The following is a 27,665-nucleotide window of genomic DNA, read 5'->3' as shown; positions in this document are numbered from 1 at the left end:
CTCTGTTAGTCCCTTCACTGGCTCCCCATTCACAGCAGAGTTAAATTCAAAATTCTCACCCTGACCTACAAAGTCCTCACCAATGCTGCCCCACCCTACCTGTCCTCACTTATCAACAAATATACCCCTGCCAGCCCCCTAAGATCTAACACTGACCTGCTTCTTGCATCCTCTACCATCACCTCCTCTCATGCTAGACTACAGGACTTGTCTCGTGCGGCACCAACCCTCTGGAACGCACTTCCTCGAGCTGTCAGACTTTCCCCTAACCTCTCATCCTTTAAACGTTCCCTAAAGACCTTTCTGTTCAGGGAAGCTTATCGCCCTGACTTATTAACAAACTTACTTCACTTAACTAACAGTTGCTCTCTATCTCCTCACTAATATCATTCTCACCTTTGCAGTCCCCACCTCCTGTTTCCCATCCTCCTATCCATCTAGATTGTAAGTTCCCACGGGAATAGGGCCCTCAATTCCCCCTGTATTTGTCTGTAAAATGTTGTCTTTTATCGTATTGTTTCTCCATTGTACTGTTATCCTTGTACCCATGGGCAGCGCTGCGGAATCTGTTGGCGCTTTATAAATAAAGAATAATAATATAACCACAACTAAAGCAGCCTACTTCCTAGTCCAAAATAACTCCTCTCGAGTCTTCATTGCTTTTTTAATCTAAAACCGCTATCATCACTTGAGAGGTGGAAAAGCAAAAATAAAGTTTGAGGAGAGGTTGTAATGAGCTATTTTACTTTCTCCACTTTGGTCTAAAAATGTATTACTCATTAATACAGGAATCTAGTTTGTCAGTTTTATAGATTTACTGATGAGGTATTACTTAAAATACTGTGTAGACTAACATTTTAATTAACATACAGTATATAAACAAGATATTGTCTAAAATTGCAGTTATCTATATGGTACACATAAACTAATGCTCTCTAGCTGTGAAAATGTTCTCTAGCTGTGAAAAACTGTCAAATGCATTCAGATAAGAGGTGGCCTTCAATGGCTTAGAAATGAAATATGAGCCTACCTAGGTTTAGCTTTCTTTTAAGAATACCAAGAGAACAAATGAAATTTGATGATAAAAATAAATTGGAAAGTTGAAAGTTTTTAATTTTGACTAAACTGTCCCTTTAAACTGACATTTTTAACAAAAAGCATGCAGTGTCAAAGTAAATACATACGATCATCATATGAGAAACTTGCCACTTATATTTAGTATTTTTTTAAATCATCATTATCCCACTTTAATTTAGTATGCATTATTTTAAGGGGCAGCAGATATCAACATAAAACATTAAACTATGCTTTAACCTGGTGTAGTATGGACAAATTTCAGGAGTTAAAGGGACATGAAACCCAATTTTTTTCTTTCATGATTTAGAAAGAGAATGCATTTTTAAACAACTTTCTGATTTGCTTCTATTATCTCATTTGTTTTATTCTCTTTGCTGGAAAGCATATCTAGATAGGCTCAGTAGCTGCTTATTGGTTGCTGCACATAGAAGCCTTGTGTGATTGGCTCACCCATGTGCATTGCTATTTCTTCAACAAAGGATATCTAAAAAATTAAGGAAAATAATAGAAGTAAATTGGAATGTTGTTTACATTTGTATTCTCTATCTGAATCATGAAAGAATTTTTTTGGGTTTAGTGTCCCTTTAAATGTGAAGCGGATTTTGATAAGAAAACCCCAAAGTTATCATAAAAATAATATATAGAAACGTTTCTTATCTACAACAAATACTACTAGTGATGCAAGGACTCTCCAAACCTTGTTTGTCAGTAATATATTCAAGAACATCTTTATCTGACACAAACTGTACGTGCAGGGTCTTGCTGCTTTTAACATTTTCCTGGCTCCTGTTTGAAAACCTGGAAGAGAAGCAGCCAAGTCCACTTAAAGGGACATGAAACCCCAAAAAATGATTTCATGATTCAGATAGAGAATACAATTTAAAACTTTCTAATTTATTTCTATTATCTAATCTGTTTCATTCTCTTGGTATCATTTGTTGAAGGAGCAGCTATGCACTACTGGTTTCTAACTGAACACATGGGTGAGCCACTCACAATCAATATATATATGCAGCCACCAATCAACAGCTAGGGCCTAGGTTCTCTGCTGCTCCTGAGCTTGTCTAGATAAACCTTTCAGCAAAGGATAACAAGAGAAGGAAGCAAATTAAATAATAGAAGTAAATTGTAAAGTTGTTTAAAATTGTATTCTCTATCTGAATCATGAAAGAAAATGTTTGGGTTTCATGTCCCTTTAATGTTACCGGGTCACTTTACACGCCACATTCCTGTCAGGTATACTGTAGACAGCAAACCAACCATAGACAGCAAACCAACCACAGTACGATAGCTTATGGTTCAACCAATCAACCAGCAGAGCAAAGAGCCTAAACCAATCAAAAGTAGACAATATCGAAACGCTAGCAGTTAGGTGGGATCATTTTTTTTACACTAGCCAATCATCATTACATTTGAAGCCTGAAAACGTAAAGATAATGTGAGCTAAAGTAGATGCTATATATTCATTTTTATTCCAACATGACAGACTGGGAGAAATTGGTAGATTGCTTTTTTTTTTATACGGGAGCCAACTAATTTTTTTGTTGATTTAAGGGAGAACCTGGGAAAATAGGAGAGGGTTGGCAACTCTATTACCAACTCGCCTACACCTACATTATATAGGCTAGGTAATCACTTAAAATGATGTACAGATGATACAGGTTCATGAATACAGTCCTTTATCGCCACCTAGTGCCTAACACTTTTCATTATTTACATTTATTTCATTAAAAGGACACAGGCAATAAAAGGACCTGACACCATTCACAAAGATTATCCCACAATGCTTTACTTAAATAGCAAATAAATATATCAATTTGTAATGTTTATATAAATACAGAAAAATCAGTCTCCCTATTTATTTAAGCCCTTAGGATGCAGGCTTTCTAGGTGGTAAATCAAGTAGGTTTTCTTTTGTTTTAAAACTTTTTCTCTATCTGCGCATCTAGAAACTGGAGCTTGAATATCTAAGCACCCAATGTTTCATTTGTGATGATTAATACATTCCTGTGCTTTCCTTATTTATTCTACTATATACAGTATATATCAAAGAACATGGACATTTTATTAAATGTCAGCTAGATTACGAGTTTTGAGCGATATAGGTATTTTAACGACTGCCACAAAAGCGGCGTTATTTCACCTCCCTATATATTACAAGTTTACAAAAAGCAGGCTTATGCAGGCGCTATGGTGGCGTTGAGCTCCATACCGCACCCAAATGCAAGCGCTGCTTGACGTGCTCGTGCACAATTTCCCCATAGACATCAATAGGGAGAGCCGGCAAAAAAAAAGCCTAACACCTGCGATTGCGGAAAGAAAAGCTCTGTAACGCAGCCCCATTGATGTCTATGGGGAAATAAAAAGTTATGTTTAAACCTAACTCCCTAACATAAAAACCACGTCTAAACACCCCTAATCTGCTGCCCTTAACATCGCCGCCACCTACATTAGTTATTAACCCCTAATCTGCTGCCGCCACACTAAAGTTATTAACCCCTAAACCTCTGGCCTCCAACATCACTAACACTAAATAAATATATTAACCCCTAAACCTAACCCTAACGTAACCCTAAGCATAACCTAACCCTAACATAAGCCTAAGTCTAACCCTAACACCTCCTAACTTAAATATAATTAAAATAAAGTTAAATAAACCTTACAATTATTAACTAAATTCCTATTTAAAAATAAATACATACTTACCTGTAAAATAAAACGTAAGCTAGCTACTAAATATAACTAATAGTTATATTGTAGCTATCTTAGGTTTTATTTTTATTTCACAGGTAAGTTTGTATTTATTTTAACTATGTAGACTAGTTATTAAATAGTTATTAACTATTTACTAGCTACCTAGTTAAAATAAATACAACGTTACCTGTAAAATAAAACCTAACCTGCCTTGCACTAAATCAGCCAAAAGGATGAAAGCTCAATCCTATTGGCTGATTGCAACAGCCATTAGGATTTTTTCCCTTTAATTCCTATTGGCTGATAGAAATCTTTCAGCCAATAGGAATGTAAGGGACGCCATCTTGGATGACATCACTTAAAGGGAACCTTCAGTTTACGCCAACGACCGTTAGAAGAGGCTGCTCCGCGCCGGATGTCTTAAAGATGGACCCGCTCCGCGCCGGATGGATGAAGACTTCTCACTTGGATGAGGACTTCGCCGGCTGGATAAAGATCGAAGAGGCCGCATGGATGAAGACTTGTTGCCCCTTGGATGAGGACTTCGCCGGCTGGAGGAGGATGGATGTCCGGACTTAGATTACTGTAAGTGGATTGTCGGGGGTTAGTGTTTTTTTGGTTGTTTATTTTTAGGTTAGGGTTTTGGGCAATTCGTAAAAGAGCTAAATGCTCTTTAAAGGGCAATGCCCATCCAAATGCCCTTTTCAGGGCAATGGTTAGCTTAGGTTTATTTAGATAGGTTTTTATTTGGGGGGTTTGGTTTGGTGGGTGGTGGGTTTTACTGTTGGGGGGGTTGTTTGTATTTTTTATTGCAATGTAAAAGAGCTGATTTCTTTGGGGCAATGCCCCGCAAAAGGCCCTTTTCAGGCCATTGGCAGTTTAGTGTAGGCTAGGTTTTTTTTATTTTGGGGGGCTTTTTTATTTTGATAGGGCTATTAAATTAGGAGTAATTCGTTTTTATTTTTGATAATTTAGTTTTTTATTTTTTGTAATTTAGTGGGGGTTTTTTTTTTGTAAGTTAGTAAATTGTATTTTATTAATTTAATTTTTATTGTAATGTTAGGTTTTAGTGTAAGGCAGGTTAGGTTTTATTTTACAGGTAACTTTGTATGTATTTTAACTAGGTAACTAGTAAATAGTTAACAACTATTTACTAACTAGTCTACCAGTTAAAATAAATACAAACTTACCTGTGAAATAAAAATAAAACCTAAGATAGCTACAATATAACTATTAGTTATTTTGTAGCTAGCTTAGGTTTTTTTTTATTTCACAGGTAAGTTTGTATTTAGTTTTAAATAGGAATTATTTAGTTAATAATTGTAAGGTTTATTTAGATTTATTTTAATTATATTTGTTAGGGGGTGTTAGGCTTAGCGTTATGTTAGGGTTAGGATTAGGGGTTAATATATTTATGTAGAGTTAGTGATGTGGGAGGTCAGAGGTTTAGGGGTTAATAATTTATTTTAGTATATTTCATTGTGGGGGCTTACGGTTTAGTGGTCAATAAGTTTATTAAAGCGGCGGTTTGGGCGGACGGCAGATTAGGGGTTAATAATAATAAAATAGTATTTGAGATGCGGGAGGGCGGTGGTTTATGGGTTAATAGGTTTATTATAGTGGCGGCGATGTCCGGAGCAGCAGATTAGGGGTTAATAAATGTATTATAGTGCTTGCGATGTGGGAGGGCCTTGGTTTAGGGGTTAAAAGGTAGTTTATGGGTGTTAGTGTACTTTTTAACACTTTAGTTATGAGTTTTATGCTACAGCTTTGTAACGTAAATCTCATAACTACTGACTTTAGATGGCAGTATTGTGAGTATAGGGTGTACCGCTCACTTTTTGGCCTCCCAGGCAAACTTGTAATACCGGGGCTATGGGAGTCCAATTGAAAAAGGACTTTTTAAAAACTGCGGTACTGACGTTGCGTGACGGCCAAAAAGGTGTGCGGTACACCTATACCTACAAAACTCATAATAGCAGCGTTAGGGAAAAAGCAGCGTTATGAAGCATAAGGCTACTTTTTCACTCATAACGCCAAACTCGTAATCTAGCTGTTTATGATTAGGAGGTTTCACAGGTATAATACCCCTTCATTTTAAATCTATGTCTTGTTCTAGGGTGTAGAAATTCTTTCCCTTTTAATCATTGAATGACAATTAGAACATCCTAAACAGGAAGATGAACCTAAGGACCTTTGTGTTATAAAGCTCTGGCTTTTAATATTTTCTCTGGGCCTACATCAGTCCTTACTAGAAAATATTTAAACTTTTTCACCCTTCCAAATGCCATCATTGTTTTTTTTTGGAAAGCCACCAATCGGCAAGCGCTACCCAGGGTCCTGAATCAAAAATGGGCCATCTCCTAAGCTTGCATTCCTGCTTTTTCAACTAAAGATACCAAGAGAACGCAGAACAAATTATGATAGGAGTAAATTATAAATTTGTTTAAAATTGCATTCTCTATCTGAATTATGAAAGAAAAAAATGGGTTTAATATCCCTTTAATGGTTCTTTAATTTCATCCATATAATAATTTTTTTGTCTAACACAATAGTGGCTCCGCCCTTGTCAGATGATTTTACTATAACCTCTTTCTCAGTTTAAAAGGACTACTCAATACAGCAGCGTTGCATAATTAACAACTGCATAATAAAAAGACAATAATTCACCACCTATTATGATATTTAAAATAAGCAGATTTTTTTTCTGGCAAATTTATTTTTTCTCTCATTTTCCGCCCCCTGTTTCATGTAACAGACATCAGCCAATCACAGACTAGTATACGTATACCCAGTGAGTCGGTAGAAGCTTGTTCCCCAGAAAGTGTGAATATAAAAAAACGTGATAATGGAATTAAATTGCATATTCTTTCTGAATCATAAAACTTCATTTTGACTTGAGTGTCCCTTTTGAGAGACTTAATAGCTTGCCTTTCCTCTATAGTGAGGTTATTGTATTTAATACCCCTTGTATGGCCATCTTATCTTATTCTTTAAATTTAATAAATCTTTATTTACCATTTTAAGAAAAGTTTTCACACTATTGTTGCTGAAAGATTGGGTTATAATTAGACTTTTTCTTGAGACAAATTGTTTTGCTGCAAATGCTTTATTATTAGACATATGCTTTGCTATCTCTTTTACCATATCAATGTTTTCTGAATTATTAAACACAACCTGTAAACACAAAGTTCTATAGAATCTTTGCAAATACTTTCCCCAATTTTATAGAAGGGCAATAACCGAGTCCCTTATTACAGAGTTTATACTCACTATCTGTAAGAGTCTCTTTTGAAATATTCAAAACTGTTTGCTGGGTTGTTTTACCTTGCCCTTCCTGTTGGAATTCCATGTTTGGTTCTTCTCTGGGGCGGTTCCTATGCTTGTGGTCCCCTCTATGCCTCCTTCGTCGATTGAATCCAAAAAAGCTGGAGAGGCTCTTCCCACTAAGGAGTTGCTTGAACTGGCTGTTCACATCAGTGTGACCTGGCATACCATGTGATCCGCTTGTGGCTCTTGCGTTACCACGGTGACTGCGGTTATTTACATTACTTCTCCACCGTCACATACTCCAACTTGTATGTGACACTGGTCAGTTGAAACTATTGAGGCAATATACTTACAAATTCCTGAATCCAGTGTTTCAGATTGAACACACTTGAAGCAACAGTTAGCCTATGATTGGCTGAAAGCTGTCACATGATACAGGAGACAGGAAAACTAAAATTTGTCAGACAAAAATAAACTGCTCTTTTGAAATTCAAATTTTGTTATTGTATTATCCTTTTATTATGATTGTTTAATTATGTAGTACTGTATTTAATGGTTCTTAAATGATAGTGGACTTTGAGTGCTGACTACAATCTGGATTTTTATATGTTTCATTACAGAGGTTTGGCTGCTATTCACATGGGTGTGGTGTTTAAAGAGTTGAACTATCGACAATTATAAGATGTTTTATGATATTGAAGCTTTTTATTTAAGATATTTTTGTAATACTGCAGAACAGTAACCCCATTTTTGATGACTAGGAACTATATATTACATCACTGAGGGTTATATTTTTGTAGAAATATACAATATTTTTGTAATGTTCATATTTAAATAATTATTGTAATTTGAGCATCCTTAACACACCACCTTAGATGCCATAAAACTCTTACTTGCTCTGCTCTTAATTTAACATCTAACATATAGATTACACAAAAAATCACATCAAACGAATAGTCACTGCCTTCATGTTAAAGGGACAGTCTACAATAGAATGTTTATTGTTTTAAAAGATAGATAATCCATTTATTACCCATTCCCCAGTTTTGCATAACCAACACAGTTATATTAAAATACTTTTTACCTCTGTGATTACCTTGTATCTAAGAACCTTCTGACAGCCCCCTGATCACATGACTATATAAAATCTATTGACTTGCATTTAGTACTGTGTTGTGCTAACTCTTGAATAACTCCCCGGGCGTGAATACATTGTTATCTTTATGGCCCACATGAACTAGCAGTCTCCTGTTGTGAAAAGCTAATAAAAAAGGCATGTGATTAAGAGGCTGTCAATAGAGCCTTTGAAACAGGCAGAAATTTAAAGGTTTAAATGTTATAAAAGTATATTAATCTAACAATGTTGGTTGTGCAAAGCTGGGGAATGGGTAGTAAAGGTGTTATCTACAATGCCTTGCAAAAGTATTCACCCCCCCTTGGCATTTTTCGTGTTTTGTTGCCTCACAACCTGGAATTAACATGGATTGTTTGAGGCTTTGCATCATTTAATTTACAGAACATGCCCACAACTTTGAAGATGTTTTTTTTTAATTATTATTGTGAAGCAAACAACAAATAGGACAAAATAACAGAAAAAGTCAATGTGCATAACTATTCACCCCCCTAAAGTCAATACTTTGTAGAGCCACCTTTTGCGGCAACCACACCTCCAAGTCACTTTGGATAAGTCTTTATGAGCTTGCCACATCTTACCACTGGGATTTTTGCCCATTCCTCCTTGCAAAACTGCTCCAGCTCCTTCAAGTTGGATGGTTTGCGCTTGTGAACAGCAATCTTTAAGTCTGACCACAGATTTTCTAATGGATTGAGGTCTGGGCTTTGACTAGGCCATTCCAACACATTTACATGTTTCCCCTTAAACCACTCAAGTGTTGCTTTAGCAGTGTGTTTGGGGGTCATTGTCCTGCTGGAAGGTGAATCTCCGTCCTAGTCTCAAATCACGCACAGAGTGGTACAGGTTTTGCTCAAGAATATCCCTGTATTTAGCACCATCTTTCCCTCAACTCTGACCAGTTTCCCAGTCTCGGCTGCTGAAAAACATCCCCACAGCATGATGATGCCACCACCATGTTTCACTGTGGGGATGGTGTTCTTTGGGTGATTTGATGTGTTGGGTTTGCGCCAGACATATCGTTTTCTTTGATGGACGAAAAGTTCAATTTTAGTCTCATCAGACCAGAGCACCTTCCTCCATACATTTTGGGAGTCTCCCATATGCCTTTTCGCAAACTCAAAACGTGCCATTTTGTTTTTTGCTGAAAGTAATGGCTTTCTTCTGGCCACTCTGCCATAAAGCCCAACTCTATGGAGCGCACAGCTTTTTGTCATTCTATGTACAGATACTCCAGTCTCTGTTATGGAACTCTGCAGCTCCTCCAGGGTTACCCTAGGTTTCTGTGCTGCCTCTCTGATTAATGCCCTCCTTAACCGGTCCATGAGTTTTGGTGGGCGGCCGTCTCTTGGCAGGTTTGCTGTTGTGCCATGTTCTTTCTATTTGGTTATGATAGATTTGATGGTGCTCCTGGGGATCATCAAAGATTTGGATATTTTTTTATAACCTAACCCTGACTTCTACTTCTCAACAACATTGTCCCTTACTTGTTTGGAGAGTTCCTTGGTCTTCATGGTAGTGTTTGGTTAGTGGTGCCTCTTGCTTAGGTGTTGCAGCCTCTGGGGCCTTTCAAAAAAGGTGTGTATATGTAATGACAGATCATGTGACACTTAGATTGCACACAGGTGGATATCATTTCGCTAATTATGTGACTTCTGAAGGTAATTGGTTGCACCAGAGCTTTTTATGGGCTTCATAACAAAGGAGTTGAATGCATACACACATGCCAATTTTCTGTTTTCTATTTCTAAAAAATAGTTTTATATATATATTTTTCTCATTTCACTTCAAAAACTTAGACTATTGTGTTCTGATCCATCACATAAAATTCAGATTAATAAAACATTGAACTTAAGGCTGTAATGTAACAAAATAGGTAAAAAGTCAAGGGGAGTGAATACTTTTGCAAGGCATTGTATCTTTTTAAACAATAACAATTTTAGTGTAGACTGTCCCTTTAATATATGTTAAACATTTCATTTTGAGTTCACTGTCTCTTTCTCAAGCACAAAGATCCTGAAATTCTGCCACCCATCAATGACTGATTGTGCACTGCTGTATTAAACTTCCATTACAAGAGTTCAGATTTGAAGGAGGTTAACAGGTTCAGAATAATGTACAGATCTACTTATAATGCACGTCTAAAGATCTTTATATACTTTTAATTTCCATAGGCGTGATTGACAGGTGGTGATGTCTGAGGAGCATAGGTCAGAAGCAGAACAAAGGATTTGGAGACAAGATGTGATTGGAAGACAGTTTATGGACTACCATAGATAAGCAGGAGGGTTTGAATGATATGAGGTGGATGAATCTGGATGAAATGTTAGAGTGAGATAGGCCTGTTGAGCGGTTAGATCAAGTAGAAGATCAATAATCAAGTTTTAGATATGTGAATGAATCATAATTTCGTTGTTACTTGAGTGAGAAAGGACTGCATATTAGCAATGTTCTGTAGTTGAAAACAGCAGGATTTAGCAAATGAATGAATGTGAGAGGTGAAAGAGAGCACAGCAAATTGTCACTACAAGCATATTTAGGATGCTGGTATTATGGGTGTATATTTCAACACCAAAGGAGATTTCTAGCAGTTTTTTAGCTGCACAAACCTCTTTGTTCTTATATAGTCATGCACTTTTGGTCTATATTTTATACATAAATATCACTCTTCAGCAAAACCACCCCCCCCAAAAAAAACTTAGATTTCTTTCCAATGGCATGGAGAGTCCTTGGTGGCCAGGAATTAAACTCCTGGCCACCAAGAGGAGGCAAAGAACACCCTGTCAGAGCTGTTAAGTATCACTCCTACTTCCCATAAGCCCCCAAGTCATTCTTTGCCTTATACATCTGGGTTATTTAAGCTTGTTTAAAATATATTAAAGGGGTTTTATTTCTGACTTATACATTTTAATTTTGAATAATTTCCTTATTAGATTATTGCTTCTGGGATTCAATTCAAGTTATGGATCCTGATAATAATTTAGCCTTGTCATTTATTATTATTATTATCAGGTATTTGTAGAGCGCCAACAGGTTCTGCAGCGCTATGAACATAGGTGGTATATAAAAATGATTACAGGGATCAAATGGAGAGAGGGTCCTGCCGAGAGTTGCACTGTTGTAGTCGGCTCTTATGAAGGTGAACTACCAACAGATGGGCTCATAGGCCTACATGCTATGGGGTTTTAGGGGATAGCAGTGGAGATAGGAAGGTTAGTGTAGGTTGTAAGCATCCCTGAATAGTAGAGTCTTCAGGGAGCACTTGAAGCTTTTAAAACTAGAGGAGATTCTTGTGGAGCGAGGCAGAGAGTTCCATAAGATGGGAGCCAATCTGGAGAAATCTTGTAGATGGGAATGTGAGGAAGTAACAAGAGAGGAGAGTAGAAGATCATGAGCGGAGCGAAGGGGACGGGAGGGAGAATATCTGGAGACAAGGTCTGAGATGTAGGGGGGAGCAGTGCAATTGAGGGCTTTGTGTGTCAGAGTGAGAATTTTGTGTTTAATCCTAGAGTCAAGAGGAAGCCAGTGAAGGGATTGACAGAGAGGTGTGGCAGATGAAGAGTGACATGCAAGGAAGATGAGCCTGGCAGAGGCATTCATTATGGAGTGTAAAGGAGCTAGGCGGCAGCTAGGGAGACCAGAGAGAATACAGTTGCAGTAGTCGAGTCGGGAAAGTATGAGACAGTGGATTAAAATCTTTGTTGTGTCTTGTGTAAGGAAATGTCTAATTTTAGCGATGTTTTTAAGGTGGAAGCAGCAGGCTTTAGCCAAGGACTGAATGTGAGGAGTGAAAGAAAGATCTGAGTCTAGTGTGTGATTTAACAAGTGTTTATATTACTTGGAGGCTCAGATTATTCCTCCTGTGCAGTTTTGCACCACATGTTTAAACAATATGCTTTTGTCTAAAAATAAGAATTCCCTCTCAGAGCCATCTGTCTCTTAGGATAATGTCCGTACCATGCCTCAGCTTTTCCCTCAAACGTCCCAAGCTTTAGCAGTTTCACATGCAGTACCCTGCGGTTCCTCTCAAGTTCCTGGGGGTGTTTATTTACCAGGAGATTTTGCTGCACAATTAACTAATGCGGTTTCTGCAGCCTCATCAGCCTTTCCTATAGCTGGTAAGAGAGAGAATCTTAGAACATATCTCATACAAAGAGTTCTGACTCCGCTAAGACTGCGTTAGTCAGCCTCTCACAATTATCTGAGGATCATCATTCCTCAGTGGCTTCTGAGGGCGAGATCTCTGACTCTGAGACTGCTGTTGCTAGTACAGTAGATCCAGAGGAAGTTAATTTTAGATTTAAGCTGGAACACCTTGGTTTACTCTTTAAAGAGGTCCTAGCTACTTTGGAGGACTCCGACTCTACTGTCGCTGAGGACTCCTAAGAAGTCTAATAAACGTAACAGAGTGCTTGATGTCACACCTTCATCTGTAGAGGTATTTCCGGTCCCAGACCGTATGTCGGACATTATAACTCAGGAATGGGAGAAGCCGGGGGATCCCTTTTCCCCCGTCCCCTGTTTTTAAGAAGATGTTTCCTGTTGCTGACTCTGTGTGTGACTCGTGGAGCACCGTTGCCTAAGGTAAGAGGGCGCTATATATACACTCTAGCCAAGAGAACAACTACCCATTAACCCTATAGATAAGAAACTGGAAGCTTACTTAAGAAAGATGTATATGCATCAGGGTTTACAATGGCAACCATTTGCAAGTATTGCTACAGTTGCAGGTGCAGCCTCTTATTTGTACGACTCCTTGTCCGACCTAATTTCAGCGGAGACTACCATAGAGGAGATCCAGGATAGGATCAAGGCTCTAAAACTGGCTAATACTTTTATCTGGGATGCTAGTATGCAAGTTGTTAGGCTGGGAGCCAACATTTCTAGCTTTGCAGTTCTAGCTTGCAGAGCTCTGTGGCTAAAATCTTGGGTCTGCGGATGTAACATCCAAGTCCAAACTTCTGTCTTTACTTTTTAAAGGGCTAGAAATTGATTTGGTCCTGGTCTGGCGAGATAATTCCGAAGTTACTGGTGGAAAAGGATCTTTCCTACCTCAAGACAAAAAGGCTAGACCTAAGGGTTGCCAGAATTCAAATTTTTCATTCCTTTCGCAACTTCAAGGGACAAAAGTCCTTCCTACTCTTCTTCCAAGCCAGAGCAATCCAGGACTTCATGGAGGTCCAGTCAACCTTGGAATAAGGGAAGCAATCCAAGAAACCTTCCTCTGAGTCAGCAGGAAGGGGCCGCCCCCGATCCAGTCTTGGATTAAGTAAGGGGCAGGCTTTCCTTCTTTCAGCAGGCTTGGATATCCCAGGGATACAGGTTAGGGTTCAAGTCTTGTCCCCCCCAGGGGCTGATTTATCCTGTCAAGGTTATCTGCAAACCAGGTGAAAAGAGAGGCCTTCTTAAACTGCGTAAAGGACCTATCTTCTCTGGGAGTGATTGTCCAAGTCCCTGTGGTGGAACAGGGTCAAGGATTCTATTCAAACCTTTTTGTAGTTCCCAAAAAGGAGGGAACTTTCCGACCCATATTGGACCTCAAGTGTCTTAACAAATTTCTCAAGGTTCCGTCCTTCAAATTGGAGACTATACGTTCCATTCTACCCTTGGTTCAGGAGGGTCAGTTTATGACTACCATAGACCTGAAGGACGCGTATCTTCATGTTCCTATTCACAGGGAACATCGCCTATTCCTGCAGTTTGCCTTTCTAGACAAACACTTCCAATTTTTTGCCCTTCCCTTTACCTTGCCACGGCTCTTCTGATCTTTACAAAGGTCCCTAGGTGCCTTTTTTTAGCGGTGGTCAGATCTCAGGGGATAGCAGTGGCGCCATACCTGGACGACATCTTGGTTTAGGCGCCATCTTTTTCATTTAGCAAAATCCCATACAGACTCTGATGTCTATTTTTCGTTCCCACGGGTGAAAAGTAAATCTGGAAAAGAGTTCCCTGGTGCCAGACACCAGGGTATACTTTTTGGGGACGATCATAGACCCTCTGTCCATGAAGATTTTTCTGACGGATGTCAGAAAATCTAAAATTCCTTGCTTCTCGTCTTTCACTTCAGTCCCTATATCCATCTATCAGTGGCTCAGTGTATGGAAGTAATTGGTCTAATGGTTGCTTCAAATGGACATTATTCCTTTTGCTCGTTTCCATCTGAGATCTCTACAGTTCTGCATGCTCAGAAAATGGAATGGAGATCACTCAGATCTCTCTGAGGATAGTTCTAGACTCCCTAACGAGAGACTCTATATCCTGGTGGATCTCTCAGGACCATCTGTCTCAGGAAACATTCTGGGGAGCAGTTTGGGGTTCTTTAAAGGCTCAGGGTCTTTGGACTCAAGAAGAGTCTTCTCTCCCAATAAATATCTTAGAGTTGAGAGTAATATTCAATGCCCTAACAGCTTGGGCCTCAATTGTGTTTGGTCCGATTTATCAGGTTCCTGACGGACAACATCACCTTGGTGCGCGTATATCAACCACCAGGGTGGAACTCTGAGTTCCTTAGCTATGAAGGAGGTGACTCGCATTCTACAGTGAGCGGAGTCTCACGATTGTCTCCTCTCTGCCATCCACATCCCAGGGGTGGAACAACTGGGAAGCAGATTTTCTGAGCAGGCAAACCTTTCATCCCAGAGAGTGGGCTCTCTATCCGGAAGTATTCACAATGATAACCCTCAAGTGGGGGGTTCCGGAGTGGATCTGATGGGGTCTTGTCTAAATGCCAAGCTCCCAAGGTACGGGTCCAGATCAAGAGATCCACAAGCAGCTCTGATCGACGCTCTGGCGGTTCCTTGGGACTTTGGTCTTGCGTACCTGTTTCCTCCATTTGCTCTCCTTCCTCGAATTATTGCTCATATCAAACAGGAAAGGGCATAAGTGATTCTAATAGCCCCTGCCTGGCCTCGCAGGGATCTGTTTCCCAAATCTGGTGAAGATGTCATCTCTTCCCCCTTGGAGGTTGCCTTTGAGGAAAAACCTTCTACTTCAGTGTCCCTCCCTCCAGCCAAATCTAGATTCTTTGAAACTGACTGCTTGGATATTGAACCCCTAGGTCTTGGCTAGGCGTGTTTTTTCTGAGAAGGTTATTGATACCATGCTTCAGGCTCGTAAACCTGTTACTCTCAAGATTTGCAAATCGAGGGCTTCTTTTGTAGTCGGGGGAGGGTTCCCCGCATTTTGTCTTTTCTTCAGGATGGCCTGGAGAAAGGTTTGTCAGTCAGTACTCTGAAGGGTCAGATTTTCTGCACTGTCTATTCTTTTGCACAAATGTCTGGCAGATCTGCCAGATGTTCAATCTTTTGTTCAGGCCTTGGTCAGAATCAGGACTGTGTTTAAACCTGTTGCTCCTCCTTGGAGCCTGCTCCCATGAGCGCCCAAGCCGGATTTACCACCACGGCTATTGGCTAAGAGGTGAAAACATCACCTCTTAGCCAATTTTTTTTTTTTGCCGTGGGCTGCTGTACATGGTAAAAACGGCAATCGATTTGAAACAAATAAAGGAGCTTTCTGCATGAAGTATCTTATACTTCATGAATGAAAGTCCCCTTTATTTGTTTCATAGTAAATCCTAAGCATTTGTAAAATGCTAGGAATTACTTTCACTTTAACCTTGTTTTTAAAGTTTTGCAGCAGGCTCTGTTTGAGCCTTTGCATTTGGTTGTTATTAAGTTGTTACCTTTGGAAAGTTTTTTTTCTCCTTGCTATTTCTTTTGCTCACAGAGTTTCCGAGCTTTCGGCTCTGCAGTGTGATTCCCCTTACCTTATTTTTCATGCGGATTAAGGCGGTCCTTCATACTAAGTTGGGATTCTTCCCAAAGTAGTATCGGATCGCAACATCAATCAGGAAATTGTAGTTCCTTCGTTTTGTCCAAATCTTCTCAGAAGGAACACTTGTTGAATAACCTGGACATTGTGCAAGCAGCCTAAAGATTTTCGGCAATCTACTGCCCTGTTCGTTGATTTTTTCTGGTAAGCATAAGGGTCAGACAGGCCATTTCCTGCTACTCTCTCTCTCTGGTTGAGAAGTATTATCCAGTTAGCTAATGAGACCAGCTGGACAACAGCCTCCTGAGAGAATTACAGCTCATTCCACTAGGGCTGTCTCTTCTTCCTGGGCCTTCAAAAATGAAGCTTCTGTGGAGCAAATCTGCAAGGGCGGCCACTTGGTACTCGTTGCATACCTTTTTCAAATTCTACAAATTTGATACTGTGCCCTCTGCTGAGGCTTCCTTTTGGGAGGAAAGTTCTTCAAGCGGTGGTCCCTTCTGTTTAGGTCCGCAGGTAAGCATAAATTGTTATTTCTTTATCACCGTACAGAACGAACAAGAGTGAGAAAGCTTATATTAGCTAACGTGGTATACAATAGTATATAAGGAAGTAGTCAAGTTTTAAAGTGGGAAGTACACCATTTCCTTAGCTACTTGAAATTTCAAATATTAATTTATTAGTATTACATTTCATTCATGAAGAGTAGTAGATTGTTGGTCAATCACAGAGACAGATTCACAATGACAGTTTCTGTGCAAGTGATCTTTATTACATATCTGTATTGTGATTGTTTATGTAAAATGTTTAGGTATGAATAATGAAACAACTTTGCAATATACATTCATTCTTTATTTTGCCTCCTTTTCATGTAATTTAGCTCTGGAAATTGTGGATTTCTATTTTTCTAAACTACAAATGCACCCTTATGACTTCTCAAGGCTAACTATGCTACATATATTTATTTAATTGGCTTTAACTGATGACAACTACAAACAATGCATTTTATAACTATGTAATGACCATGCAGACTCACGCCTGAATTTATAAGGCAGATGGTGGTGGAGTTTGGCATGTAATAGACACTACTATAAAGAATAATATGCACAGATACTGATTTAAAAATCAGTATTAAGCCTTTTTAAAAAACTTACTTAGAAGCTCCCAGTTTAGCACTGTTGATTGAGGTTTAGGCTGGGACACCCACTGAAAGGTGCCTGAAAAAAGCAGGAACAGGTAGACACCGCCCCCTCTCCTGCATATGAAATATACCTATTACAACAACCAGGAGTCTATAGACATCAGTATACATCTAAACTTTGGGGCTTGGTTATGAGTCTGAAAATCAGCACAATGTTATTTAAAAATAAGCAAAGCTATACATTGTTACAAAAACACTCCCAGATGGGCCTATATAAATAGATAATCCTACAAAGCATTTATGCAAAGAGAAATCTAGTACACAAGGTACCTTAGACTTGGCCTTATATGTTTATTGTATAGCAAACACAACCAAAATGTATTTTCAAGGTTGTAGTGTGATATTTATGGTAACCTTCCTTGATTGTTGAAAGGCATTTGACAGTTGGCCAAGAAAGAGGAGGACAAAGCCCCCTGTTCATTTTGTGAAAGTGAGAATCTTTTATGACAAATTATGTCCTGAGGCTGCAGAGTACAAGCTGTTTAGCAACTGCTGAAAATCTTTTTAATAATAAACACAGCAAGTGAAAGCATATCTCATAATGTATTTAACTGGAATTCTAAAAGGGACATGAAACCCAAAATAATTATTGTGTGATTCAGACAGAGCATCTACGTTTAAAAAAGTTTCCAATTAACTTCTATTATCAAATTTGCTTAGATCCCATGATAATCTGATCTGTGTTGAAGAGATACCTAGGTAGGCATCTGCAGCACTACATGGCAGGAAATAGCGGCTGCCGTCTAGTGCTCTTGCAAATGGATAACATTCTAGCAAAACTGCTGCCATATAGTGCTCCAGAAATGGGCCAGCTCCTAAGCATACGTCCCTGCTTTTTCAAAGGATACCAAGAGAACAATGAAAAATTGATAATAGAAGTAAATTAGAAAGCTGTTTAAAAAATGTATACTCTATCAGAATCATGAAAGACAATTTTACATATCCCTTTAAAGAGACAGTCAATACCAAAAAGTGTTATTGATAACACCTTTACTGCCCGTTCCCCAGCTGTGCATAAACAACATTGTTATATTAATATACTTTCTAACATTTTAAAACCTCTACATTTCTGCCTGTTCCTACGCCACTACAGACAGCCTCTTGTCACATGCTTTTTTATTAGCTTTTCACAACAAGACACTACTAATCCATTGTGGGCCATATAGAAAACATTCTGCTCTCTCCCGTGGAGTTTGTGGCTGACACTGCACTAATTGGCTAAAATGCAGGTCAATATAATAAAATAAAATAGCCCATGTGATCAGGAGGCTGTCGAAAGAGTCTTGGATACAAGATAATCACAGAGGTTGAAATTATATTAATATAACCATGTTGGCTGTGCAAAACTCGGGAATGGTGTTAATAAAGGGATTATCTATCTTCTTAAAACAATAAAAATTTTGGAGGTTGACCTGTCCCTTTGATGACGGGGTTTTAATTGTCTACATTGGAACAACGTTTCCGATGTAAACAAATTGAAATCCGCAATCGCGAGATTTAAATTATGTGATCGGGGTCAGGGGGGCGGTCCCTATGACGCTAGGCACGCCTAGCATGACCCCGATCCCATTCTAAAAGCGCCATTGGCTTCAGGACAGCCAAACGGCTAGGAATTTCCATGCCGTCCTATCGGTGCCAAAGCCCAGCGCAGTCAGGATGGCATGAAACGTACTAACGGTGTTGAAAAGTTAACTGAGTGTAACAGCGAATAACTGTGAGGCTAACCTTTACACTGTGTTATCTAAAGAAATGTAAGGGACATCACTTCTTAATTGATACATATAAGATATATTTTTCTGTAATAAAGATGTTATTTAGATACATGATTTGCAAATAGTCTTTTGTTAGCCATACATCAGTTGAAATAACAAAATAGGAATACCTTACTGTAATGTTATGACCGGTGGGGGACTTATTAAAAAAAAAAAAAAAGTGCAGTATTATTGTAATTTGTTACTGTAATATGTTATTTTCATGATAATGTTTCATTGTCCATTTTTTCTTTAAAATGTCAATAAAAAAAGTCTGCCATTTCGATTATCAACCTTCTATATTCAAAACATAAACATTGTCTCTTAGCTAACCAGTTTTCCTTTTTCATGATGTTATCAAATTACAAAAGTGCATGAGTTATTTAATAAAAAGGTGAACGTCTTTGCTAGGAGTTGGTCCAACAGCCGAATCTGTTTTGCAGCAATTGGTTATGTATTCTGATATATAACATATAACCATAGCAAAAGATAAATACAGCTAACAAAAAAAAACAAAACCAAGCACCTGCACAGGGAATTGAACCATCAGCATACAAGGCAACATTACCACTGTGCAAACCGTCTAGCAAAAATATTGATGTTTTTTTCTTTTCATAATGATGCTCCCTAGCAAAAACCGTCTACTTGCTCATTATAGACATTACTGTGTGTGTATAACTGACCTCTCTTTTATTGCACATAAAAATATGTATGACTTAAACTGTGCATATAAATCAGTTTTAAGCTCCACAGACAATACATCTAATAGGTGGAAAAAAATCTGTATTCCCTTTACAAAGTTAGAACACAAAAATGATAGAAAAACATCTTTGTCTCCTTAAATATATTACTTTTTTTGTGCCAAATGAGCCGTTAAAACATTTTAAGGTCAATCTGTCTATTGTCAGGTCACTAAACATTTTTTTAGATTGGTGAGTTGATATATTGAAATCATATTGGTTTAAAATCAAAGCTTCTATGTTTTTATTGAAAGGGACAATCTGCTTGGTTTTTCATATTGGTTAAAAAAGATAGATACCACCTTTACTACCCATTCCCCAGGTTTGTATAAACAAAACATTGTGTGACATATAGATAAGATTGTGCTCACTCCCATAGAGAATGATAATGGTTATACAAGAACAAGCAGTGATTGGCTAAAATGCAAGATAGTTAAAAAAAACTAACACTGATAATAGGTAGTCTAGTCTGCAGGGGCTTAGATACAGTTAATCACAGAGGTAAAAAGTATATTAAAGGGACACTGTACCCAATTAGGTTAGATGCCGGCCCATTTTTGGTGAACAACCTGGGTTGTCCTTGCTGATTGGTGGATACTTTCATCCACCAATAAAAAAGTGCTGTCCAGAGTTTTGAACTAAAAAAAAGCTTAGATGCCTTCTTTTTCAAATAAAGATAGCAAGAAAACGAAGAAAAATTGATAATAGGAGTAAATTAGAAAGTTTCTTAGAATTGCATGCTCTATCTGAATCACGCAATAAAATTTTTGGGTTCAGTGTCCCTTTAATATAAGTGTTGGTTATGAAAAACTAGGGAATGGGTAATAAAAGGATTATCTATCTTTTTAAACAATAACAATTTGTCTCAGTACACTACCCCCTTAAATAGTAAGTCTACTTGAAATCAGCAGATAATAGTTAATTGTATTTAACATTGATTGAGGAACACCTTTTAAAATGACTGGGTTCTCTCTCTCCCACTCCCCACTGGGAGGTGTGTCTCTTCTAATGTGTCTTGTTTCTCCAACATAGGTGTGTCCGGTCCACGGCGTCATCCTTACTTGTGGGATATTCTCCTCCCCAACAGGAAATGGCAAAGAGCCCAGCAAAGCTGGTCACATGATCCCTCCTAGGCTCCGCCTACCCCAGTCATTCTCTTTGCCGTTGTACAGGCAACATCTCCACGGAGATGGCTTAGAGTTTTTTAGTGTTTAACTGTAGTTTTTCATTATTCAATCAAGAGTTTGTTATTTTCAAATAGTGCTGGTACGTACTATTTACTCAGAAACAGAAAAGAGATGAAGAATTCTGTTTGTATGAGGAAAATGATTTTAGCAACCGTAACTAAAATCCATGGCTGTTCCACACAGGACTGTTGAGAGCAATTAACTTCAGTTGGGGGAACAGAGTGCAGTCTCTTACTGCTTGAGGTATGACACATTCTAACAAGACGATGTAATGCTGGAAGCTGTCATTTTCCCTATGGGATCCGGTAAGCCATGTTTATTACGATTGTAAATAAGGGCTTCACAAGGGCTTATTTAAACTGTAGACTTTTTCTGGGCTAAATCGATTGATTATTAACACATATTTAGCCTTGAGGAATCATTTTATCTGGGTATTTTGATATAATAATATCGGCAGGCACTGTTTTAGACACCTTATTCTTTAGGGGCTTTCCCAAAGCATAGGCAGAGTCTCATTTTCGCGCCGGTGTTGCGCACTTGTTTTTGAGAGGCATGGCATGCAGTCGCATGTGAGAGGAGCTCTGATACTTATAAAAGACTTCTGAAGGCGTCATTTGGTATCGTATTCCCCTTTGGGTTTGGTTGGGTCTCAGCAAAGCAGATACCAGGGACTGTAAAGGGGTTAAAGCTTAAAACGGCTCCGGTTCCGTTATTTTAAGGGTTAAAGCTTCCAAAATTGGTGTGCAATATTTTCAAAGCTTTAAGACGCTGTGGTGAAAATTTGGTGAATTTTGAACAATTCCTTCATGTTTTTTCGCAATTGCAGTAATAAAGTGTGTTCAGTTTAAAATTTAAAGTGACAGTAACGGTTTTATTTTAAAACGTTTTTTGTACTTTCTGATCAAGTTTATGCCTGTTTGACATGTCTGAGCTACCAGATAGACTGTGTTCTGAATGTGGGGAAGCCAGAATTCCTATTCATTTAAATAAATGTGATTTATGTGATAATGACAATGATGCCCAAGATGATTCCTCAAGTGAGGGGAGTAAGCATGGTACTGCATCATTCCCTCCTTCGTCTACACGAGTCTTGCCCACTCAGGAGGCCCCTAGTACATCTAGCGCGCCAATACTCCTTACTATGCAACAATTAACGGCTGTAATGGATAATTCTGTCAAAAACATTTTAGCCAAAATGAACCCTTGTCAGCGTAAGCGTGGCTGCTCTGTTTTAGTTACTGAAGAGCATGACGACGCTGATATTAATATCTCTGAAGGGCCCCTAACCCAATCTGAGGGGGCCAGGGAGGTTTTGTCTGAGGGAGAAATTACTGATTTAGGGAACATTTCTCAGCAGGCTGAATCTGATGTGATTACATTTAAATTTAAATTGGAACATCTCCGCATTTTGCTTAAGGAGGTATTATCCACTCTGGATGATTGTGAAAATTTAGTCATCCCAGAGAAACTATGTAAAATGGACAAGTTCTTAGAGGTGCCGGGGCTCCCAGAAGCTTTTCCTATACCCAAGCGGGTGGCGGACATTGTTAATAAAGAATGGGAAAGGCCCGGTATTCCTTTCGTCCCTCCCCCCATATTTAAAAAATTGTTTCCTATGGTCGACCCTAGAAAGGACTTATGGCAGTCAGTCCCCAAGGTCGAGGGAGCGGTTTCTACTTTAAACAAACGCACCACTATTCCCATAGAGGATAGTTGTGCTTTCAAAGATCCTATGGATAAAAAATTAGAAGGTTTGCTTAAAAAGATGTTTGTTCAGCAGGGTTACCTTCTACAACCCATTTCATGCATTGTCCCTGTCACTACTGCCGCATATTTCTGGTTTGATGAACTGCTTAAGGTGCTCGATAGTGACTCTCCTCCTTATGAGGAGATTATGGACAGAATCAATGCTCTCAAATTGGCTAATTCTTTCACTCTAGACGCCTCTTTGCAATTGGCTAAGTTAGCGGCTAAGAACTCTGGGTTTGCTATTGTGGCGCGCAGAGCGCTTTGGTTGAAATCTTGGTCGGCTGATGCGTCTTCCAAGAACAAGCTACTAAACATTCCTTTCAAGGGGAAAACGTTGTTTGGTCCTGACTTGAAAGAGATTATCTCTGATATCACTGGGGGTAAGGGCCACGCCCTTCCTCAGGATCGGCCTTTCAAGGCAAAAAATAGACCTAATTTTCGTCCCTTTCGTAAAAACGGACCAGCCCAAGGTGCTACGTCCTCTAAGCAAGAGGGTAATTCTTCTCAGGCCAAGCCAGCTTGGAGACCAATGCAAGGCTGGAACAAGGGAAAGCAGGCCAAGAAACCTGCCACTGCTACCAAGACAGCATGAAATATTGGCCCCCGATCCGGGACCGGATCTGGTGGGGGGCAGACTCTCTCTCTTCGCTCAGGCTTGGGCAAGAGATGTTCTGGATCCTTGGGCGCTAGAAATAGTCTCCCAGGGTTATCTTCTGGAATTCAAGGGACTTCCCCCAAGGGGGAGGTTCCACAGGTCGCAGTTGTCTTCAGACCACATAAAAAGACAGGCGTTCTTACATTGTGTAGAAGACCTGTTAAAAATGGGAGTGATTCATCCTGTTCCATTAAGAGAACAAGGGATGGGGTTCTACTCCAATCTGTTCATAGTTCCCAAAAAAGAGGGAACGTTCAGACCAATCCTAGATCTCAAGATCTTAAACAAATTTCTCAAGGTCCCATCGTTCAAGATGGAAACCATTCGAACTATCCTTCCTTCCATCCAGGAAGGTCAATTCATGACCACGGTGGATTTAAAGGATGCGTATCTACATATTCCTATCCACAAGGAACATCATCGGTTCCTAAGGTTTGCATTCCTGGACAAACATTACCAGTTCGTGGCGCTTCCTTTCGGATTAGCCACTGCTCCAAGGATTTTCACAAAGGTACTAGGGTCCCTTCTAGCGGTGCTAAGACCAAGGGGCATTGCAGTAGTACCTTACCTGGACGACATTCTGATTCAAGCGTCGTCCCTTCCTCAAGCAAAGGCTCACACGGACATTGTCCTGGCCTTTCTCAGATCTCACGGCTGGAAAGTGAACGTGGAAAAGAGTTCTCTATCCCCGTCAACAAGGGTTCCCTTCTTGGGAACAATTATAGACTCCTTAGAAATGAGGATCTTTCTAACAGAGGCCAGAAAAACAAAGCTTCTGGACTCTTGTCGGATACTTCATTCCGTTCCTCTTCCTTCCATAGCTCAGTGCATGGAAGTGATCGGGTTGATGGTGGCGGCGATGGACATAGTTCCTTTTGCGCGCATTCATCTAAGTCCATTACAACTGTGCATGCTCAGTCAGTGGAATGGGGACTATACAGACTTGTCTCCGAAGATACAAGTAAATCAGAGGACCAGAGACTCACTCCGTTGGTGGCTGTCCCTGGACAATCTGTCTCAAGGGATGATGTTCCACAGACCAGAGTGGGTCATTGTCACGACCGACGCCAGTCTGATAGGCTGGGGCGCGGTCTGGGGATCCCTGAAAGCTCAGGGTCTTTGGTCTCGGGAAGAATCTCTTCTACCGATAAATATTCTGGAACTGAGAGCGATATTCAATGCGCTCCAGGCCTGGCCCCAGCTTGCGAGGACCAGGTTCATTCGGTTTCAATCAGACAACATGACGACTGTTGCGTACATCAACCATCAGGGGGGAACAAGGAGTTCCCTAGCGATGGAAGAAGTAACCAAAATTATTCTTTGGGCGGAGTCTCACTCCTGCCACCTGTCTGCTATCCACATCCCAGGAGTGGAAAATTGGGAAGCGGATTTTCTGAGTCGTTAGACATTGCATCCGGGGGAGTGGGAACTCCATCCGGAAATCTTTGCCCAAGTCACTCACCTGTGGGGCATTCCAGACATGGATCTGATGGCCTCTCGTCAGAACTTCAAAGTTCCTTGCTACGGGGCCAGATCCAGGGATCCCAAGGCGGCTCTAGTGGATGCACTAGTAGCACCTTGGACCTTCAAACTAGCTTATGTGTTCCCGCCATTTCCTCTCATCCCCAGGCTGATAGCCAGGATCAAGCAGGAGAGGGCGTCGGTGATTTTGATAGCTCCTGCGTGGCCACGCAGGACTTGGTATGCAGATCTGGTGAATATGTCATCGGCTCCACCTTGGAAGCTACCTTTGAGACGAGACCTTCTTGTTCAGGGTCCGTTCGAACATCCGAATCTGGTTTCACTCCAGCTGACTGCGTGGAGATTGAACGCTTGATTTTATCGAAGCGAGGGTTCTCAGATTCTGTGATCGATACTCTTGTTCAGGCCAGAAAGCCTGTGACTAGAAAGATTTACCACAAAATTTGGAAAAAATATATCTGTTGGTGTGAATCTAAAGGATTCCCTTGGGACAAGGTTAAGATTCCTAGGATTCTATCCTTCCTTCAAGAAGGATTGGAAAAAGGATTATCGGCAAGTTCCCTGAAGGGACAGATTTCTGCCTTGTCGGTATTACTTCACAAAAAGCTGGCAGCTGTGCCAGATGTTCAAGCCTTTGTTCAGGCTCTGGTTAGAATCAAGCCTGTTTACAAACCTTTGACTCCTCCTTGGAGTCTCAATTTAGTTCTTTCAGTTCTTCAGGGGGTTCCGTTTGAACCCTTACATTCCGTTGATATTAAGTTATTATCTTGGAAAGTTTTGTTTTTAGTTGCGATTTCTTCTGCTAGAAGAGTCTCAGAATTATCTGCTCTGCAGTGTTCTCCTCCTTATCTGGTGTTCCATGCAGATAAGGTGGTTTTACGTACTAAACCTGGTTTTCTTCCAAAAGTTGTTTCTAACAAAAACATTAACCAGGAGATTATCGTACCTTCTCTGTGTCCAAAACCAGTTTCAAAGAAGGAACGTTTGTTGCACAATTTGGATGTTTGTTCGCGCTCTAAAATTCTATTTAGATGCTACAAAGGATTTTAGACAAACATCTTCCCTTGTTTGTTGTTTATTCAGTAAAAGGAGAGGTCAAAAAGCAACGTCTACCTCTCTCTCTTTTTGGATTAAAAGCATCATCAGATTGGCTTACGAGACTGCCGGACGGCAGCCTCCCGAAAGAATCACAGCTCATTCCACTAGGGCTGTGGCTTCCACATGGGCCTTCATGAACGAGGCTTCTGTTGATCAGATATGTAGGGCAGCGACTTGGCTTTCACTGCACACTTTTTACCAAATTTTACAAGTTTGATACTTTTGCTTCTTCTGAGGCTATTTTTGGGATGAAAGGGTTTTGCAAGCCGTGGTGCCTTCCATTTAGGTGACCTGATTTGCTCCCTCCCCTTCATCCGTGTCTAAAGCTTTGGTATTGGTTCCCCACAAGTAAGGAGGACCGCCGTGGACCGGACACACCTATGTTGGAGGAAAACAGAATTTATGTTTACCTGATAAATTTCTTTCTCCAACGGTGTGTCCGGGTCCACGGCCCCGCCCTGGTTTTTTTTTAATCAGGTCCTGATATTTTATTTTATTTCTTTAACTACAGTCACCCACGGTACCCAGATGGGTTTCTCCTATGCAAATATTCCCTCCTTAACCGTCCGGTCGAATGACTTGGGGTAGGCGGAGCCCTAGGAGGGATCATGTGACCAGCTTTGCTGGGGCTCTTTGCCATTTCCTGTTGGGGAGGAGAATATCCCACAAGTAAGGATGGACGCCGTGGATCCGGACACACCCGTTGGAGAAAGAAATTTATCAGGTAAACATAAATTCTGTTTTTAAATAGCTTTTTCTGTACCCATTACTGCAGTATTGAAATTTTAGTATAGGTTGTAATTTTCAAAAGGGGAAGGCAGCTATTTCAAATGAACAAAATGAAGGTAAAATAGTTATTTTGTAATCAATTAAATTACACGTCAGCAGGAAAAATGGATCATTGGGAACACAAGGGGAGAAAAATGTATAGTACACTGATCCTTTAAGTACTGACATTTTACATTGAATTTGTCAAAGATTTGATCATTCCAAAGGCTACCATTTCTAAACCTAAATAGGAATACTATATCATTTTTTCTCCTCGTGTATTTTCAACCTTGAACACAATAGCTGGGAAATGAGCTATCCAATCATTTTGTTACACAGGATCGCTAGGACCTATGGTGGCCAACAGGCCTAAATCTCTTGCCTGATAACTATATCTTCTGCATTGGGTCTTTCCAAAGGCTCTGTACTCTAGATGGCTAGGGGCTCTCCTGCGGGCAGAAACTGGTGTCTGGAGAATATTGATGTTGCTGTTTGGATCAGAGAAATATAAATGCCTCCCATATGAGGAACTACTGACACCTCACAGAGTAGGTACAGTATCATTTAATCTATTTTCTTTCCATATCTGTCATGTAAACTTTTTAAGCTTTCTATTACCATTCCACATTCTCTTTAGCTTTTTTACCATACCTATCGCCTCCTACCTTTTCCCTGCATACCTCCCCAACAGTAAACTACTCCAAATTCCTTTCTGTATGTCTTACAGAACTCGTCATGGTATGAGACGCAGAAGAATTCAAAGGTAGGATTATTGGTCAGAGTTTTCAGTATCTCTGACAAACTTATGCTGGTGTCTCCATGGTGCCACTTCCGAGATAGTGCCCAGATATTCAGACATATATTTCTGTCTATTTTACTTTATAAGCTACCCATACTAGTATGTCCTCTCTTTTACCTAATCCAAACTGATATCTTTTTGTAAGGTCTGTAGGACAGTAATATTACAAGTGGGGTTACAAATGTGTGATACTGAATGTCTAGATATAGCTAACATTCGAATTCAGTACAGGTACAAATCCCCAAATTCGGAATTCCAAAATCCAAATTTATTCTAAAATCCAAACTTTTTA

At 39.7% G+C, this 27,665-nt stretch overlaps 1 protein-coding gene across 1 annotated transcript in view; it reads left to right on the top strand.

The window, feature by feature from the left end:
* DCDC2B (doublecortin domain containing 2B) overlaps positions 1-27,665 on the top strand; it is a 51,045-nt gene that overhangs the window by 10,313 nt on the left and 13,067 nt on the right. The window contains 2 exon segments of the mRNA XM_053705394.1: positions 26,994-27,054; positions 27,057-27,126. Coding sequence (XP_053561369.1) covers positions 26,994-27,054; positions 27,057-27,126 — 131 coding nt within the window.

Source organism: Bombina bombina, chromosome 3 (genome assembly GCF_027579735.1).
Source record: "Bombina bombina isolate aBomBom1 chromosome 3, aBomBom1.pri, whole genome shotgun sequence".
NCBI lineage: Eukaryota > Metazoa > Chordata > Amphibia > Anura > Bombinatoridae > Bombina > Bombina bombina.
This window is presented reverse-complemented; position numbering and strand designations above follow the sequence as displayed.